The sequence below is a fragment of the Nannospalax galili genome, unplaced genomic scaffold, assembly GCF_000622305.1.
Source record: "Nannospalax galili isolate Female #2095 unplaced genomic scaffold, S.galili_v1.0 scaffold307, whole genome shotgun sequence".
NCBI classification, from domain to species: Eukaryota; Metazoa; Chordata; class Mammalia; order Rodentia; family Spalacidae; genus Nannospalax; species Nannospalax galili.
The window spans coordinates 7,378,390-7,399,215 of NW_008359625.1; the positions used below are offsets into that span (position 1 = coordinate 7,378,390).

Consider the following 20,826-nt stretch of genomic DNA (forward strand, 5'->3'; position numbering starts at 1 on the left):
ACATTCATTGTTTACAAATGTGTTGTTCTATCACCATGAGTTTGTGTAGTGACTAGGGCTTTGTCCCCTGTTGATTTTGAGCTTTATTGCATTGTGGTCCAATAGAATCCAGGGAATTATTTCAATTTTTTTGTATTTGTTGAGGTTTGTTTTGTGGCCCAGTATGTTGTCAATTTTTGAAAAAGTTCCATGGGGTGCTGAGTAGAAAGTGTATTCTTTGATGCTTGGATGGTGTATTCGAAAGATGTCTGTTAGGTCTATTTGATGTATGGTATCATTTAATTCAGACATCTCTCTGTTTATTCTTTGTCCAGTTAGGCCTGTCTAATGGAGACAGTGGGGTATTGAAGTCCCCTAATATTATTGAGTTGGGGTTAATCTGTGTCTTAAAGTCCTGTAGTGTTGTTTTTATGAATTTAGGTGCACCAGAGTTTGATGCATATGTGTTAAGGATTGTGATATCTTCTTGGTTAACTGTTCCTTTGATCAGAATGATGTGACCCTCCTTATCTCTTCTGATTAGTTTTACTTTGAAGTCTATTTTGTCAGATAATAGAATTGCAACCCCTGCTTATTTCTTAGTGCCATTTGCTTGGTACATTCTTTTACATCCTTTTACCTAAAGGTAGTGCCTGTCCTTGAAGGTGAGATGGGTTTCTTTCAGACAGCAAAGAGATGGATTTTGATTCTTAATCCATTCACTAAGCCTGTGTCTTTTGACTGGGGAGTTCAGTCCATTGATATTTAAGGTTATTATTGAAAGATGTGTATTGGTTGTCATCATTTTGATTGCTGTTTGTGTTCTCTGTCCAATTTTGTGTTTCCTCGATTATACCTGTATTTATTTTCTTTTATAGTTGTTTCTCTCTCTGCTCTCTGTATTGTTTAAAGTATTCTTTGAAGGGCTGGTTTTGTGGATGTATTCTTTCAAGCTATTTGTGTCATGGAAGATTTTTCTTTCCCCCTCAAATATAAGACATTTTTGCTGGCTATTCTGGGCTGGCATCTATTATCATGTTGAACTAGAAATACCTTGTCCAGGCTCTTCTAACTTTCATAGTTTGCATTGATAAGTCAGCTGTAATTCTGATGCACTTTCCTTTGCATGTGATTTATTATTTTTCTTTTGCTGCTTTCAGTATTCTCTCTTTGTTCTGTACATTTAGTGTTTTTACTATGATATGTCATGGGAAGTTTCTTTTCTGATCCTATTTCGTGTTCTATGTGCTTCCCGTATTTGTATGGGGATGCCATTCCTTAATTTTGGGAAATTCTCTTTTACAATCCTATTTACGATCTGGTTAACACCATTAACCTGAAATTCTCCTTCCTCTATTCCTATGATCCTTAGATTTGGTTTTTCATGGTGTCCCACACCTCTTGCATATACCATTCCTGTATTTCTTAAAACTTTCCATACTCTTTGCTTGAGTGGTCCAATTCTTCAACTTTATCCTCCCGTGTTGATATTCTGTTTTCCATTTCATTCATTCTAGCAGTGAGGCTTTCCCCTGTTGTTTCAAGTTGGCTTATTGAGTTTTGTAATTCCTTCTTCATTTCTGCCTGAGTTTTCTACAATGTTTCTCTTTTGTGAATTCACTCAGAAGTTTATCCCTATCTACTTTTAGCTTTTTGATTTTTTTGTTTGTGTGTTCTTTAAATTCGTTTAATTTCTTGATCATGTTTATGATTTTTCTTTTAAATTCAATGTCCTGGGTTATCTCTAGGGGGTTCTCCTTGTAGACCTCTTCTATAGGATTGGTGGAGTTTGGTGGGGACATAGTGTTTTGGCTTTCCATTTTATTATTCTTTTGTTGTGATCTTGGCATGTGAGTTTCTTTTGTTGTTTATGATTCTGAGATGAGAATTAAATTGAAGTATGCTCTGTATTATCGGAGTGCCTAGATCCTTTCTTTATTGGTTATGTAATACTGGTTGTTACAGGGTTCAAGTTCTCTCAGGTTTAATTTGGAGGGAACTGATGGCTTCAGATCAGATCTATTCGAGAGTACCCATAGAAACCCAATTCAGATTCCAGTCGGGTACACTCAGGCTTCCTTCACCACATGGATGCAGGATCTGGGTGCTCTCAGGCAGTCCCCTGCGTTCTCAGGCCCTCTGTCAGAGGGAGGCCAGAGGGAGGCCAGAACTAGGCAGTCTCTGGTGGTCTGCCCAGATCAGAGCCATTACACCAATGGAGGTTAGAACCCACCCTCTCAGGCTATCTGCTAGGATCTCAGCCTTAGCCTACAAAAGCCAGATCTGCCCTGGGGCCTTGGGAGGGGTCCCACAAAATCCCAGGTAGGGTCATGTGTATGGCTCAATTAGGGGAAGCTCACCACCACGTGGAGGCAGGATCCGGGGACTCTCAGGCAGTCCCCTGCGGTCTCAGGCCATCTGCCTGAGGGAGGCCAGAAGGAGGCCAGACCTCAGCACTCTCTGGTGGTCTGCTGAGGTCAGAGCCGCTACACTGACGGAGGTTGGAACCCCCCCTCTCAGGCTGTCTGCTGGGATCTCAGCCTTCTATATTTCTCCAAATATATATTAATTTCCCATACAAAAATAAATAATTGAATTTCTCTGATTTGTCTTACAGGATGTATTAAGTCAAATTCCCACCCTCTTTTAATATGTATCATAGAACCAGGAAGTCTTAATAACACATATTTGTCCAGATAAGGAGCTATTTGGTTAAGATCTGATGTTAAATCAAGGCAATTTGGAGCTGTTCTGGAGTGTTGATATGCACCTGTAATCCTAGCATTATAGGACAGAGGGAAGAATACTGCAAGTCTGAAACTATCCTGGAGTTACATAGTGATTTCAAGGCCAGCATGTACTATGTAGCAAGATCCTATTCCCCCACACAAAGGAGGGGGCTGTACCTTCATGGAAGAGAGGAAGGCTAGTGTGTACAAGGTTCTGGGTTTGATCTGTAGTACTTTATAAAAATGGAAATTTGGAAGTATTTCTAGAGCTTAACATAGAAGTTAGGAATATTAAGAGACTAAGTGAACATTGATGTGGTCATGCACTTTCCTTAAGTCATAAGTTAGAAAGTTTGATATGAAAGAAAGTAGCATTCTCAGCAGAAGAGGCTATCACAGTCTAAGGAAGTCTGTGATAAACAGCACCTACCTTATTAATGTGCTAGGTACTAAGAATCATAGAAAGCTACCCATCCAGAACTCTTACTCCAATGCACAGAACCACTGTGGACCCAAACCAGAGCAGCCCCATATCTAAACTCTTTTATCCCAACTCTCAGGTCAGTATCTTCCTACTGTGATGACCATTTCTCTGTAATTTCCCAAGTTGATGACAGAAATACTTGTTTTGTATGTTTAATAACAACCTTAGAATTATCTAGCAGCAATATTTCTTATGATGCCTGGTAGGTATACCTCTCCACATGGCCCTATGACTCCCCTCCTGGTTTCATCAGAAAGAGACCTACAGGCCTCCAAGCCCCTAAATGGACATCTTAAAGTTCTGGGGATCGTCTGTCTACTGGATAAGCTTTGACCAATGAAAATGGAAGATGTAATGATTTTCCCCCTTTCTGTCATAGAGTGGCAAGTCATGAGGCACAGTTTATACGTCCAAGGGGAGAATACTTGACAATCAGCCATTTAATCAGATTTTGTGGCATCAAGCTTCTCCATGAAACTTGCATTGGCTTCACAAGTCTTCTCAGCTTAATATCCTTTCCCACTCATGCTTACTGACTTAGAATATATTTCTTTTTTTCTTTTTTGTCTTTTTGAGACAGAGTCTCCCTGTAGCCCCAGCTGTCCTGGAACTCACTATGTAGACCAGGCTGGCCTTGAACTCACAGAGATCCCCCTGCCTCTGCTTCCTGAGTGCTAGGATTAAAGGCATGTGCCACCATGCCCAGCGAATATATTTCTTATTGTGGTAATAACTCACACGTCCCTAGCCCTCTGGAGGAACAGGAAAGTATGAGAAATCTATACAGATTCATATAACATATTAGAAGCAAGGTCAAAACTCTAACTCAAATGGTTTGCTAAATTTCCACTTTCTAATGGTCTTATCACCACCCCCAATAAAGACCACATTTATCTGCCCTTTTTGAGCCCCTTTCCCAGTAATTAACTTAAAGCAAAGCTCACATAGTTCCTCAAAACCCTCCTTCTCACGCCAGTCCCCTGGACTACTTTTAGAAGCTATACAGAAGTTCCTTTTCATCTTAGGGGAATTCAGACTTGAACCACAGAAATCACTAGATGTCTACATTTCCTGACCTCAAAAGTCTGCAACTAGTCTGTCATAAAATAGGAAGTGTGGTAGTGTAACTTCTCTTTTTCAAAACAGGATTAAGATTTCTTTTTTGTTGTCTCAATTTTAGTACTTTGGTTAGAATCCAGCTGACTCTTCACCACACGCTCAGCCCACCAGATGTGACACCTATGTGTTAACACAAATGAGAACTTGTAACCCCACAAAGTATTAACATAGTTCCAATATTCACTAGATTATTTCTGATGGCCTCCTTCAAGCAAGCTCTAATTGATAGTGTATCATATCTTTAAAAAAATTTATTATTTTATATGTATGCGTGTATTGCCTGCATGTAGGTAACTGCACCCCATGTGCAATGCCCGCAGAGGTCAGAAGAGGCTGTTGGGTCCCCTGGAACTGGAGTTATGGACAGTTGTCAGCTGCCATGTGGGTGCTGCAATTCGAATCCGGGTCTTCTGCAAGAACAACCAGTGTTCTTAACCGCTGAGCCATCTCTCCAGACCCCAGTATCATATCATTTTTAAAACTTGTAAATATGATAATGCGCTTCACATTATAAAACCTAGAAATTAGAAAAATAATTTGATATTATAATGGTGGAATTTATAACAATGTATTTTGACTAGTGATATATGTACACATTGCTATTAGATGCAAATGATGAGTTGCTTATTTAGGTGACTTTAATTCTTGTAACTTTATATAGACTTCCCTATAATTCTTGTTACTCAAAACAGCCAGTGCATCTTTGTTCTGTTTTGTGACTTTAGGTATGTATGTAGCTGAGGTCTTCTTGTGAGTAAAAAGAACAGATAAGGTGCCTAAGACCTTTCTGCTTTCCACTTGTCCTTGGAATGTTCTTTCTTCTCTATCCTACTCCTGTCTCCATGCAGTGCTCCCTTGTATGCCCTCCTTCTTTACTATTGTTGGTAGGCTGGACCAGTGGTGGGTCAGTGTAATGCTTCTTGGGGTCAATGGGCTGTATATATACCTGGGGCCAGGGCCTCAGAATGGAATGAAGGATTATACTGTGACCATTGAGGTCCCAAAGGCTATCATACCAAAACCTTAAAATACATTCAACAAACATGACCAGAAAATTCAGACCTTGAGATGGAAAGGACCCCATTCACACAAATTTTTGGTTGAAAGGGAGTTACATATGGTATAACAGAGTTTTATATCAAGTCAAAAAATTTTAACCAGTGTGTCTTCAGGTCCTCCTCCTCCTCCTCCTCCTCCTCCTCCCTTCCCCTCCCTTCCTTTCCCCTTCCCTCCTCTCTTATCCTCTCCTTTCCTCTTTTCCTGGAGGTACTGGAAAATCAGCTCAGGGCCTTGTGCATATTAAGCAAGGTCTCTACCACTGAGCTATAACCCCAGCCCAGACTGCCTGGTTTTCTTTGGAGGGATCTTTGAGCTGATTGCTGTCCTATGCAGCCTGGCCAAAATTGAGACTGAGGAGGGCCTCTGCTTCCTTAGCTTGCAAGGAAGAGCATGTCCACAAGAGTCTCTTGGGAACAGGTAAGGTCCTGAAGCTGAGTTCATCCTTCTTCTACCCACAGTAACTCCTAAACAATGCTCATATCTGTCCATTTACAATTTCTCCTCAATAGCATGGGCATGTGCTTTGAGGATGAAGCAGATTCTGTCAATTGGCTAAACCCTCTTGCTCTGTCAAAATGCTCAGCTCTACAGAAACAGACATAATTTCCAAATCAATATGATGCCTCCAGAGAGCTGGCCCTGTCTACTGGAGTTAACTAGCATCCAGTTCCTTCTCCATAGAAAATGTGGTCTGGGGAGTGTCTGGCACAGAATGGGGAGTTTTCCTGGTCGTGTGTGAGTCTATTTGTAGAAAGGAGTAGTATGTTGGCCCCGAGGGTACATTAGGATGCACCACCAGCAACTCGTGGAAGACAGTGTTTGATGCTCCATGTTTCCTGCACTAGTTTCAATTGCAGCTATTCTCTTTTGATGTCTCTGTAGATATATTTTCTCTTGTTGCAGAGACCTGTGATCACTTGAAAGTCCTCTCGCAGATCCAGCGGTAGCTGACGTCACATGATGCTGCATCAAATGTCGTTGTTAGGCCTATGGTGACGCAGTTGAAGTTCTGATTCTGATTGGCAATGCTAAATGAGAAGAGAAAGTGTGGTTAAGGCTCCTGGTTTGACTTTGACTGTAGAGCGAGCGTTTCATTAGAGCTGTGTATGGAGGGGAAGCAAGCTTATGAGGCTGCACACCCTCCTCTGCATGGGCCTTCCATCCCAACTTAGGCCCGTCTTCTCAATACATCTTCTCCAATCCAGCTCTATTATGCCCACTGCTTCTCTCAACTCTCCTGTGAACATTAATGCATTCCAAGAGTCTTGGCCCACCTCACTCATATCTTAGGCCTGAAATATCTCATATACTGTCACTTTCCCCCCAGAAATCGTATTTTAGTATTATATGCATGTTTATCAGGAAGGCCCAAAGTAGGAAGAGAGAGAGTTTATTTATCTTTTCCTGGACTCAAGTGGGTTTAGGAAAAACCTGATGAGGGAAAGCTGTTAGTTTTCTCCCACTTTCTTTTCTGTCTTTCAGACCCTCAAAGTCTGACTGTAGAGTCTCATTTCATTAATAAGTTGCATGAGATTTGGGCTCAGGAGACTATGGAATCTAATTGTGTCTCTACCCTATAGCTATGTGAATTCAAAGCATTTCCAACCTTTCTTGTGCTCAAGTCAACTGTTAGGGAGTAATAAAGTTTTCTCTATAGCATTGTGGTAAATACCTTGGAAAATAATCTGTGTCAGTGCTTAGCATAGTATAATGCCTGACAGTTAGTAGACACTGAATTGACATTAATTTTATCCCCTTTGTAAGGAAACCCAGTTGCAGGCTGAGGACCTACTCTTTCCTTGTTTAACTAAGCATTTTCATATAAAAACTGACAGTGTTACATTCTCCTCCAAAGTTTATCTTTATGGATTGATGGACTGAGATAGCTCTTGGGAGTTAAGGTAGAGATAAATTGCTTTTAACAAACTTTCTTTAAATAAAGGAACTCCATCTGGGGAAGTACATATTCACTTAGCAAGAAAATGTGATCTGTAGTTTAGTGACCTAAGAGTTACAGGAACAACTGCTATGCATGTGAATTTTTTTGAGCAAAATAATTATATACTCTCTTCTATTTTGTATTATGTAGAATGTTTGCTATTTCCCATAATGAAAAATTTGTAGTAAATAGGAGCTAAATGTGTTGGAATAAATTAGAAAAATGGAACAAAGAGTCCGGTCTAAGCCTTTGAGCTAAACCATAATGAATCTCAGGTTTAGTCTTCTTGTGTAAACCAAGATTTCCAGAAAAATGCAAGAAGTTCACGTACTTGCCATTGAACACAGAGTTGTTGATCCAGCGCCACTTTTTCTCTGCAGGCTGACGTATTAAGCCAATAAAATGCCTCTCAGCATCAGCTATGTCCTGAAGATACTTCTATAAATTCAAAAATAAGCAGTTCAACAGTGAGATCTTTACTGTCGCACCCCTGAGCCAGTGGCCGGTGACTGATCTGATTCTGTGAACAAAGAAAGCTGCCACGGATGAGATGTGGCTATCACTGACACTTATTGTTAGCCCTAGAGAAGTTCCTCAACTTTGCAGGCAGTTAGACCACCTGGAGGTCTAGCCAAAACTTCTGGTTCAGAAGTTCTAATAGAGAGGACAAATAATTTACATTCCTAACAAATGCCCAGGTGAACAACTGTATTACCTGGAGAAAATGGGGTAGGAACACAGTCAAAACCAATTCATTGGCCCGGCATGGTGGGGCATGCCTTTAATCCCAGCACTTGGGAGGCAGAGGCAGGCATATCTCTGTGAGTTCAAGGCCAGCCTGGTCTACATAGTGAGTTCCAGGTCAGCTGGGGCTACAGGGAGATCCTGTCTCAAAAAGACAAAAAACAAAAACAAAACAAACCCAACTAATTTCAAATGCATCATTTATATTTGGCGTGCTTCACTTTGTAGGATTTTTATCATTGCCAGAAATTTTATATTCCAAATTAAGTTGAGTCAAGTGATAAAGCATGTTGAGAGTCATCAGCATATCATCAATGTTTTGATCTTTTTCTGGTTAATATGGAATGTGAGTTGTGAATGGGAGTGTGGAAATTGGATACACAGAAGCTTAAATTTAGGAGAGGAAAGGGGACTTCAGTTCCTCTCATTCTCGTCTTTTCTGCACCATTGGTTTCCTCTTTTCTGCCTTCTGTCTTGCTCTTGATTTTCTACCTGAAGGCATCTTTCTTTTCCACTTGGGTGCTTAAGGAATTTGTAGCATCCTGATCTCTGCCCTTTCTTGATCATCTGTTCAGAGAAGGAGGCTGTCTTATAAAGGCCTCCTTTTTGGAGGAGTGAAGGGATAGAGAAGAGAAACGAGAATGGTGTACAGTGTGGTGTGTAGCTCTCAGCAAATGCTTAGAGTTGAAGGAGAGGCAGCTACAAATAGAGTAAACACAATCTAAAACCTATAAAAGCATAGGTTTTGGAGTTTTAGTGATCCGAATTCAATTTCATGGTCTATTATTTAGGTACACGATCTCGATCAAATTACTTTGGGGCTGGGGAGACAGATCAGTGGGTAAAACATTTTCTACACAAGCGTAAAGACATGAGGTCAGATCCCCAGAAGACATGTGAAAGTTGGATGTGGTAGCACTCTTCTGTAATTCCCAACACCTTTGTGGCAAGATGGTGGGTAGAGACAGGAGAATCCCTGGAAGCTTGGGGGAGGGGAGCAGCTAACCTGGCATACACAGTGGTGAACAGCAAGAGAGCCTTCCTCAGACAAGGTGGGAGGTGAGGACGGGGACCTGGGGTTCCCCTCTGACCTCTACATGTATGCCATGGCACATGTGCCCACATTTACACACATGAACACACACATATATACACACATATATGCACATCATACACACACAGATAAGAAATTACTTTGCTCTGATTTCATTTATAAAATATGTGTAATAATATGTCCTCAGGATTATCACAAAGTAAAAAACCGTAATAAAAAGCTTTCACATAGTATTAATCTATTTATTGTCACAAGTGTAAACTACAAACTCTATTATCTGACTGTTTACCAATATTACTAATTCATATTTTTTTTTGCTTTGTACACTGAAGTGATTCAATAATATCTTATAGTAACCCATACCTTCCTCTTTTCATATATACACTGGGAAGATATATGAACAGCTCACATCTATAAGATGTTCTGTACTCTTTATCCAACTTTAATTTTTTTTTTTGAGACAGGGTCCCCCTGTAGCCCCAGCTGTCCTGGAACTCACTATGTAGACCAGGCTGGCCTCAAACTCACAGAGATATGCCTGCCTCTGCCTCCCAAGTGCTGGGACTAAAGGCTTGTGCCACCACACCCGGCAAAAAATGTGTAGCCCAAGCTGGCCTCGAACTCTAGATCCTCCTGCCTCTGCCTCTTCAGCGTATCCTACCAGTGTGTGCCACCACTACTGGCTCAACTTTAATTTTTAAAAATTACATTTGACATTCATTTATCTTTTGTGTCTGTATGTGTGCTTATGTGTATGTGTTTATATGTGTGGGTAGGCACATGCCATTCATGGAGGTCAGAGGACAATGTCTAGGAATTGGTTGTCTTTTTCCACCATGTGGATCCCAGGGATCAAACTCAGGCCATTGGACTTGGCAGCAGGGACTGTTACCTGCTAAGCCATGTCACTGGTCCATATTACATTTATTTATTTTGCTTGTTTACATGTATGTGTATGTGCATGTGTGTGCACATAGGAGCTATGCGCTTTATGTGGCAATCACAGGATAACCTCTGGAAATTAGTTCTCCACTTCTACCAATGGGTCTCTGGGACTGAACTCAGGTCATAAGGCTTGGTCGCAAGCATATTTATCCACAGAACCATCTCCTTGGCCCTTAAGCAACTTTTACATGCATCAGTTCTTTGGTCATTCTTTGTACTTTAAATACCTTGGTCCATGCCTAGGATATTAGCTCAGTGCTGTGATTTTGGGGGAAAGGCAACAGAATCTTGATCTCTATGTAACATGAGGATGAAGTACATTCCAATCTCAGGTTCAGAATAAGGAGCATGAACTTTCTAGCCCGGGCTCTATTCCTCACCCTCATCCTGCCCCACTTCAATGAATTGTCCCATGACTTCCACCCACTGGGGTTGCTGTGAGGCAGACTGCCTTTTTATACCATTCTTACGCTCTTACCAGTTTCTCTGGTATGTCAACAATTGCCAGTGTGGATCCTTTTGCTACACAATCATTCCTGCTGTTGTTCCAAGATGATTCAGAGGAGGAGAAGAAAAAACATCTTCCTTGATGGAAATACCAGTCTTTGGGACAGCCTGAAAGCAATTAAGGGGCAGAGGAGACAGAGACAGAGAAAGAATGAATACATGGGATTAGTGGCTTAGAATGTGAACCCTAGAATTGAGTCATAAAATAATGGGGCATGAGTTTCTTTGTAACTATTGATACAATTGTTCTCAATCCAAGAAGAAATTCTACCCAATGTGGTCTGTTTTCCTGTTCATAACACGAAAGGAATGGATTGGAAGTTCTTCATGGCCCCCTTGAGCAAAAAAGTTCCATAAGCAAAGAGGTAATGGGCAAAGTCCACGAGAAGAGCTTACAGTCATGCACTTTATCTGTTCTGTAACTCCGTGTAGGAATGGTGATTTCATTATTTCTCTCAAAAATCTGTGAGACTGAAATGAAAAGACCTGACGGTTACTATATGGTGAACATAACACGGTCACTGGGGTTTGGGCTGCTGAGCCCTGTCTGTCTCTAAACATCCTGCTGTTCTAAATGATTCAGAAGTCAACAAGAAAAACCACCCTTCTCCCATGGTGCCTCAGTGTCTGGGACAGGCTGAAGATATCCGGGAAGGGAGGGATGGTGGAAAGAGGGAGAATGAGAGTGAGGGAAAAGAGAGATGTTATGCCAGTGACAAAGGCCTTGGCCACTCCAAACTAGAATTTTCAAATATTTTCTTTCTTTGAAAATGTCATCTAATTATTACCAGGATTCATCATGTTTAAGACTCAAATTCTACTTTGTGTCCCCCCCCCCAACCCCGCTTTTGTAATAGATGTGAGATGCTGAGGAGAGGAAAATGATCAAGAGAAAGAGGAGTAATGGAGGAGCTTAGAATTCCAGGAAACTCTTACTACCTTCTCATATACACCCTTGACCCTGTTATCCCCTAAGAGCTCTATGTAGCACTTTACTCCAGGCTCCACACAGCATTTTTGCTATTGCCTTTACTGATGGTGTCCCCAGATCCTCGATGAAAAACTGTAACCCTGGGAATCTCTTAGATGCTTTTCTCATTAGGATACCTCAGCATTAAGGATTGTGACTGATGAGAACAAGACTTAGGATTCAGGCAGTTGTAGCAGATAAGGAGGCAGGTGAACATCCCAGAGATTTTATAAAAAGAGAAGGAGCTGTTTATTTCTTTAAATTTAAATATGGGAAGTGATAGACCTATAAAAGACTCATTTTTCCTGGGAATACTGGCTGTATGAACAGGCAGCCGCAATGGCTGATGAAATTTCCCCTCAGGGGCTCTAGTTATTTGCTGTTTATAGTTAAAAACTACTTTGGTTTATCCAAATATCAAGAAGCCAAGTGAAATATTAATGAAATGAATATCACTATTCACTTTTTATTTTATTCTCCAGCTCAGAGACTTTGTAAATATTGTAATAATTTGGTTTTTAAGATCTGAAACTACTTTGAGAGTATAACTGAAGAAGCTAATGTATTCCTTTAGTATTTTCTCTGTATAAATCACTGTATTGGGTACTTCAGATGATGCACTGATGAATGAGAAATTGCCTTTCTCTAAAGATCTCAATAGTAACCCATATCTTAAGAGGAAGTGACAGGAAGTTCCTGAAAAAAGCTTCAAGAAGTGGTGAGCTTAGTGGAAGAGCATACCCTCTGCCCCTGGGACTCCTGGCATTGTGCTTTATGCTTTGTAGATGAGGCTTGGTTACTCTCTTGTTTTTATTCTTCTCCTATGATTGGTCTAGCATAATGTTTGGCACATCAAAGGTGCCTGATATTGTCATTTTTGTGGGTCACAGCTTCCTCTCCTCCTCCCCCCCCCCCCCCCCCCCCCAAAGTGCTGGGATTATAGGTGAACCAATACATTTGGCTCTGTTTTGTTTTTTTTTTTAAAGACAGACCTCTCTGTCTCTCTCTCTCTCTCTCTCTGTTGTGTGAATGTGTTAGGGTAGGTATACATGTGTATGAGGGTGTCTATGCACTGTGTGCAAATGTGTGAAGAGGCCAGAGGTTGACGTGGGGTGCCTTCCTCAATCACTCTCCACCTTATTTGTTGAGACAGGGTCTCTCCCTGAACCTGGGGTTCATGATTCAGCTAGGCTGGCCTCTCTCAGCCTCTGTCTGACAGAGCTGAGGTCACAGGCAAACACTATAACACGAGGCTTTCATGTGGGTGCTGGTGACTCAAGGTCTGGTCCTCAGACTTGTTGGACAGATGCTTTACCAAATAAATTCCAACTTTCAAGCCTGGAATATGGTTTCTTTATAACCATTTCTTGTAAGAGTCCATGAAACACATTCACATTGCATTGCAGTACTCCCAGTGAGGAGGAAAACTGAAGACCATAAATTTTATGTAGGGGCTGTGGATGTAACTCTACAAATCATTCTGAAGTCCAGGAGGAAAACTGAAGACCATAAATTTTATGTAGGGGCTGTGGATGTAACTCAGTACCAGAGTTTGTACTTTGCATGAGCAAAACCCTAGACTTGATCCCTAGTAATAGTGAGGGAGAAAAAACAGAGACAAAGAAATATCAATGAGTTTGATCTTGGTTTCCACATGTGTAAAAGGGAGATTATTAGAAGAACTTTGTGAATTGTTTGTATACAAGAGTCCAGGGAAGATGAGGCCTTAAGGAGTGTCTCTAAGAATTCACCACATATAAGCTGGATGGGAGAGAGATTACCATTCTGCATATCATCAGTTCCGTAGTTCTCTGTGGGTTTGAAGCCATCATTTTTTTTGCCAAAAACCTGTGGGACTGCAAAGAAAATCAGCTAGTAACTTAGTCCAAATGTGGCTGCAAATGAATTTAGCAAATAAGCCACAGGGTATTCCAGGGCACTGTAACCACAGGGGAAGCACTGAGTTCTCTGACTCAGTGGAGGTATATGTTTTTAGAGTGTTTTCACTTACTCACTCCCATATTTATTTTCTGCTCTTATGATAATAATTACATATTAAATGGATCACAAGGGGTAGGCTGGAGAGATGGCTCAGTGATTAAGAACATCTGCTGCTCTTGCAGAGGACCCAGGTTCAGTTCCCAATATGTGGCTCACAACCATCTGTAACTCCAGGGGGGATCTGATGTCCTCTTCTAGCCTCTGTGGGCACCAGACATGATCATGGTGCACATACATACATGTAGGCAAAGCACTCATACACACATATATACATGGAATATATATATATATGTATATATATATATATGTGTGTTGTTTCATGACTTATAGGATGTCCTCCAAGTCATGAAAGAACAGATTCCAGCCCAGACTACTATGCCCAGTGAAACTATCAGTTGTAATCAAAGGAGAAGGAAAAATTTCCATGGTAAAAAGAGCTTTAAGGAATTTATGTTCACAAAGTGAATTCTACAGGAATGCTTGATGGAATACTTTCAACTGAAGAGAAGATTAAATCCTCTCAGATGGATACAAAGAACAAACAATTCCAGAAGAGTTACCCCAAAGAGGTCCAAGAAAACAACAGTGCAGCACCAACAAAACAGGACTTGATAAATATTTGGTCAATGATAAGTTTCACTATAATGGTCTCAATTCCCCACTAAAAAGACACAGACTAACTGATTGGATTAGAAAATTGGATCCATTGATTAAGTCCCTCCAAGAATCACACCTCACTTTCAATGATCAACACTGCCTTATGGTAAAAGGATGGAAAAAGATATTCCAATTAAATAGAACTAAGAAACAAGCAGTTGTAGCTATTATAATATCTGCCAAAATAGACTTCAAACTAAAACTAGTCAGAAGAGATAGGGAAGGTCACTTGATACTCATTAAAGGAAAAATACATCAAGAGAATATCACAGTCTTAAACATACATGCACCAAACATAGGGGCACCCAATTTCACAAAAGAAACTCTACAAGATCTAAAATCACACACTGACTCCAACATGAAAATAGTGGATGAATTCAATACCCCACTGCTACCAATATGTCAGTCAGATAAAAACTAAATAGAGAACCTTGAAGTAAATGACATCATAAAGCAAATGGAGCTAACAGACATTATAGAATATTCCCCCCAAACACCAAAGATTACATTTTCTTCTCAGTAGCCCATGGAACATTCTCCAAAAGTGACCACATATTAGGTCACAAAACAAGTCTCCACAAGTTTAGAAAAATTGGAATATCATCCTATAGTCTATCTGACCCCAAAGGAATAAAGCTAGATATAAACAACAATACAAACAGGGAAAAGTACACAAAGTCATGGAAACTAAACAACATGCTACTGAATGAAAATTAAATCAAAATAGAAATCAAGAAAGAAATTAAAACATTCCTAGAATTTAATGAAAATGAAAACAACATACTGAAATCTACGGGACACAAGAAAGGCTGTCCTAAGAGGAAAATTTATTTCACTAAGTGCCTACATCAGAAAATTAGGGACATCTAATATAAGTAAATTAATGATATACTTTAAGGCCTTGGAAAACCAAGAACAAACAACACTTAAGAAGAGTAGATGGGGGGGCTGGAGAGATGGCTCAGTGATAAAGAACACTGACTATTCTTGCAGAAGACCCAGGTTCGAATCTCAGCACCCACATGGCAGCTAACAGTTGTCCGTAACTCCAGTTCCAGGGGATCTGACAGTCTCTTCTCTCCTCTAAGGGCATTGTGAATACATGCATACACATAAAAAAATGAATAAAATATTTAAAAAAGAGTAGATGGGAAGGGATAAATAAAATCATGACTAAAATTAATGAAATAAGAATGGGGTTGAAGAAATGGCTCAGCAGTTAAGAGCACTGGCTGCTCTTGCAGAGGACCTGGGTTTGATTCCCAGCACTCACATGTTGGTCAACAACCATCTATAATTCCAATTCCAGGGGATCCAACACCCTCTGACCTTCACGGGCATTGCAGGACACAGGTGCACTCACATACATGCAGGGAATACACTCATACACATAAAATAAAAATAATAAATAAAATAAAAATAAAATTAATGAAATAGAAAATAAACAATACAAAATATCAATGAAACAAAGTTTGTTCTTTTAAAAGATTAGCAAGGTTGACAAACCCTTAGTCAAATTAATCAAAAGAAAGAGACAGAGACTCCAGATTAATAAACTCAGTGATGAAAAGGGAAACATTACAACAGAGTCTGAAGATATTAAGGAAATCATAGGCTATATTTGAAAATGTATATTCCACTAAACTGGAAAATATAAAAGAAATGGATATTTCTAGATATGTATGGCCTGCCAAAGTTAAATCAAAATGGCGTAAATAACTTAAACAGACTCATAACAACCAACAAGGTAGATGGAGTAATTAAAAATATCCCAACTGAAAAGAGCCCAGGACCAGATGAATTCAGCATAGAATTCTATCAGACCTTCAAAGAAGAACTGATACCAATATTCCTCAAATTATTATGTCTATAGGCAAGCAAGGGACATTCCTAAGTTCTTTCTATGAAGCTAGTGTTATTCTGATACCAAGACCAGTCAAAGACTTAATAAAAAAGAAAATTATATGCCAATCTCTGTTGTGACCGTACATACAAAAATTCTCAATGAAGTACTTGCAAAGTGAGTGCAAGAACAGGTAAAAAAGATTATCCGTTATGATCAAGTCTGCTTCATCTCCAAGATACAGGAAGGTTCAACAGACATAAATCAATAAATATAATCCTCCACACAAACAGACTCAAGGACAGAAAACACTTGATTATCTCATTAAGTGCCAAAAATTCCTTTAACAGAATCCATCATTCCTTAATGATAAAAGTAATGAAGAATCTAGGGATACAGGCAACATATCTCAATATAATAAAGGCAGTATGAAACAAGCCCACAAGCCAACATATACTAAATGGAGAAAAACTCAAAACATGCTCATTAAAATCAGGAACAAGACAGGGATGTCCACTGTCTTCATTTCTGTTTGAACAGTATTTCAAATCTTAGCTAGAGCAGTAAGACAAACGATAGAGATAAAGGGATACAAATTGGAAAGGAAGAAGTCAAAGTATTGTTACTTGCAGATGATATGATTCTATACATAAAGACTCCACCAGAAAACTCCTAGAGTTGATAAACATATTTAGCAAAGCCATAGGATAGAAAATAAACATAAAAAGCAGTTTTCCTATAAATCAACAAACAGTAAACATACTGAGAGAAATCATGGAAATGATACCATTCACAATAGCCTCACAAAACAGCATATTTTGGAGTAAATCTAATGACGTGAAGGATTTGTATAATAAAGACTTTAAGACATTCATGGAAAGAGCTCCCATGCTCATAGATCAGTAGGATTAACATCATGAAAATGACCATCCTGTCAAAAACAATCTACATAGTCAATGCAATTCCCATTTAAAATTCCAACACAATTCTTCACAGAAATTGAAAAAAATGACTTCAAATTTCATCTGAAAACACAAGAATACCAGGATAGCTAAAATAATCCCAAACAATAAACAAAATGCTAGAGTTATCACCATCCCTGATTTCAAATTATACTTCAGAGCAATAGTAATAAAAATTGTATAGTATTGGCATAAAACCAAACACATTGATATGGAAGAGAACTGAGGACTCAGATTTAAGTTCATACTCTAATAGTCACCTGATTTTTGACAAAAGGGCCAAAACACCCATTGGAAATAAAGACAGCATTTTCAACAAATGGTGATGGTCAAACTGGATAGCAACTTGTAGACAAATGAAATTAGATCCTTATCACTGGGATGTCCATCAACTGATGAATGGCTAATGAAGTATAGTACTTTTATACCATGGAATCTTATTCAGCTATTACAAAGCAAAAACAAATTATGAAATTTTCAGGTAAATGGATGGAAGTGGGAACAATCATCCTGAGTGAGGTAACTCAGACCCAGAAAGACAAATGTTACATGTTCTCTCTCATGAGTGGATACTAGCTTCAAATCCTTAGTTGTGTGTTTTTCAACTGGAAAATCCATAGAAGTCAAGAAACTAGTATCCAGATATGTGGGAGATCCTTTATGGGCAGGGAAAGGGGAATAATGGAGTAGGAAGGGTTAAATAGGGTGGGAAATGAGCGGGTACGACAGAGGAGGGAATATGGGGAAGCATAACTTTTAAAGACCTTTAGAAAAAGTCATATGGAAACCTACTACTATAGAATTGTCTTAAAGTATATAGATATACAACAAGAGTTTAAAAGAAGTTATCCTATAAGAAGGAGAAATTTCACCTTTCAGACACTATAGGCTATTACAGAAAAAGCCCAAATGCCAGTAATGCATTCCTTCTTTTGGAACTGTTGACCAGGGTCCCACTGTGGGAACCTCAAACAATACTGGTCATTGTATCTGCTTTGATTACCCACCAGAACTTAGCAATAAGACCCCATTGCTGAAGACATTACATATATGAGCTCTAGAATGAACAAAGAGAAATCAAGCTGGTGCTGACCACAGAGCTTCATTTCTACTGATCAGCTTTCATAGTGCTGGAAGTTTCTATGTATTCTACCAGAAGAGAAAAATAATCATCAACTTTGCCTAGCCGTGAATCCTGGGAGCTATAGCAACTGGCCTGACAAGAAATGTCCATTGGTACAATAGTGGCATGAATGTTATGGGAGTAACCTCTACTTTCTGTTTGATTTAAGGTCTGCATTACAAAATGCAATCCATACCTAACACTGATATCAAGCCTAGGACTTTTTACTAGGCAGGTCACAGGCCACAGAGGAAAACCTACTACTATTATTCTACTAAATGGACACAGTATTAAACCAACTCTTAATGACTTATTATTACACTCATAGATTAAGATTAATGCATCTCTCAACTCTCACCAGAGAAGCTTTTTCAGCAGCAGATGGTGATTAATAAAGAGGCCTACAACTTGTTAATGTACAGAGAATAAGAGGCTACCTTGTGCTCATCTCTGAATAGGACACCTATATCAAACTTCTGCCTTTCAAGGCTCAGAGATCATTTCAGAAGAGGAGGCTGGAAAACTGTAAGACCCAGAGGTGGTGGATGATCACAAGAGTTTCCCAGACAGCTGAGAAGTTAGTCATATGAACTTACAGTATGCGCAAGACCCACATAAGCTCAAACCAGACAAAATTCCAGCATAGAAATGGGGACGTGGGTAAGAAACCCCAACCCTAGCTGAGGAACTACTGGCAACCAGTAGCTGCTGAGAGGGAGAGTCTGTTTTCTTTAGGGGTGTGATGCTGGGTAGTAAAACCAGGCTCTAGAGGGTGGACCCATGCCAAACAGCATATGGAGACATAAATTTGACTTGATAAGCCATTAAATATATATGTATATATATTAGAGTAATTAGAGCATATTAAATTGGTGGGGGGTATTAAGTGGGGTACATTGTTTGAAATTTGCAAGAATTCAATAAAAAAATGAAAAAAAATCTTTAAAGTCCCAAAGAAGCTGTGTCTTGGTTTATGATGCCATCATGCTGGGTCTGGTGACTCATGCCTTTAATCCCAGCACTAGGTAGGCAGAGACAGGGGAATTTCTGTGAATTCAAGGCCAGCCTGATCTATATAATGTGTGCCAGGTAAGCCAGGGCTATATAATGAGATCCTGTGTTAAAAAAAAAAAAAGAATTACGCAAAAATCCATTAGATCATAAGGAAGATACCGCTTACTCAACTGCCGCAGCCTACTTACATTTCCTTCCTCATTTTTTTCCTTGCTGGCTTCAGGGGTTGGAGGAGATTCTACTTATTAAGTTATAGTAAATCCCGTACTATGAGGTTTCTTTTACTAACGAATTCATTTGGATGAAATAGTTAGTGTATTTTTTTCCTCAATTAAATATTCCACTTATAGTTCATCTCCCCATCAGTCTTACTACTGAAGTGGAGCTGTATTTCAAATTATAGAAACAATAAAAAGCCCTGCTAAGCATTTCAGTTCAGATTGTATACTGGTTCGTTGGGTAGCGCGATCAAAGACCATGGAATCTGGCTCCTTGTGTTTGCTAGTATGTGAGAATGCCATTGAGGAAGGACTTGGGTGTTCAACCTTTACACTCAACCCTGAATTCTGAGTAGAGTCAACAATAAAGAGGCTTGGGAAAGGGTTTGCAAAATACTCACAATACCACAGAAACAAAGTCATTCCAACAGCTTTGATCACAACTACAATAAGCCCTGGGATGATCATGTGCCAGTTCATGATGATGGGGATTTAGGGACCTGTGGGAATCAAAGAAACATGATCAGAATCTGGGAATTGAGGCTGCTTTCTACGACTCATCCCTGCCTCTTGCTTAGAGCACCTGAGGGAGGGCTAGAAGACAGACATGCTATTGACAGGTGCAAGTAGGGGACCCAGACATGCTCAGAACACTGATAGGATCTTATGCTGGTTGGGAACCTTTGAACGTGACATGGTGTCTCTCCTTCATTTGTTCTTTAGCTTTAGGTCTTAGTCTTGTCCCCATTTGTGTCCTCATACACTCTGTCTACTGAGTAAACCTGTGGCTCAAGTATGCTGCCTTGAATGACCCTCGCTAGTCTTGGCAATGCTGACTTCTGTCGTAGAACTCTCAACTCTTCAATATGTTAAGGTAGATAAAATATGAATAGGCTTGAGTGAAGGTCCTGGCACTGAGAAAGAGCCAACAGTCTGGGCAGAGAGGACAGACAGACAGACAGACAGACAGACTTACCTGATTTCTCCCTGGCCTGCAGATGAGAGTCTTTTTGATAGCTCAATGCTTGGTGTGTTGGGCTGGATGCCTTGTCTCCTGAGACTATGCTCTTGCCTGGGTAACGTTCTTGTTCACAGCGTCTGACCTGGCAGCATCTCTGAGCAAACACTTCTTCCTGTTCAGTGCTCTTGGCACGTAAGCAGGCGGGGCAAAGAGGGCAAGGGAACCTCTAGCCATGCAGGAAGACAGTTCCTATCAGAGGAACATTTCTTGGAAGATTTGGAAAATTAGATGTCTCTACACAGGCTCATCGTCATCTATTAACTTTGCATTGCTTTAGGATGAGGTTTGAGCTTCCTAATGTGGTCTAAATCTTTGCATGTCCATTCTTTTTTTTAATTAAAAATTTTTAATTGAGCTTTTGTAATTTCATACGATTCTTAATCAAATTTAGACCCCTCCCCATCAATGTCCCCCATCCCCCCACTGGACCCCATGTGTTCCGCCATACATGTTATGGC

General features: G+C 39.9%; 1 protein-coding gene across 2 annotated transcripts; it reads right to left on the reverse strand.

Moving 5' to 3' along the window:
- Positions 1-4,747: 4,747 nt before the first annotated feature.
- Positions 4,748-20,427, reverse strand: Clec5a (C-type lectin domain containing 5A). 2 transcript variants are annotated; one of them, XM_008823540.2, is made up of 7 exons: positions 20,324-20,427; positions 19,749-19,847; positions 13,311-13,385; positions 10,531-10,667; positions 7,641-7,747; positions 6,278-6,398; positions 4,748-4,828 (listed from the first exon to the last, which is right to left on the reverse strand). In XM_008823540.2, the coding sequence occupies exons 2-6, from the start codon at positions 19,825-19,827 to the stop codon at positions 6,284-6,286; spliced, it is 513 nt and encodes a 170-aa protein (XP_008821762.1). In that variant the 5' UTR covers positions 19,828-19,847; positions 20,324-20,427; the 3' UTR covers positions 4,748-4,828; positions 6,278-6,283. The 2 variants fall into 2 exon arrangements, with proteins under 2 accessions (XP_008821762.1, XP_008821760.1); XM_008823538.2 differs by lacking the exon at positions 13,311-13,385.
- Between the last annotated feature and the right edge of the window lie 399 nt (positions 20,428-20,826).

Bases quoted from the DNA above. Each gene is read 5' to 3' on its own strand.
- Clec5a (XM_008823540.2), bottom strand. From the start codon at position 19,827: ATGAACTGGCACATGATCATCCCAGGGCTTATTGTAGTTGTGATCAAA. The intron at 10,668-13,310 runs GTAATCTCTCTC...AATTGCTTTCAG, and splicing joins AACTGATGATATGCAGAATG to GCTGTCCCAAAGACTGGTAT. The intron at 7,748-10,530 runs GTAAGAGCGTAA...TTGAATTTATAG, and splicing joins TTGACATACCAGAGAAACTG to AAGTATCTTCAGGACATAGC.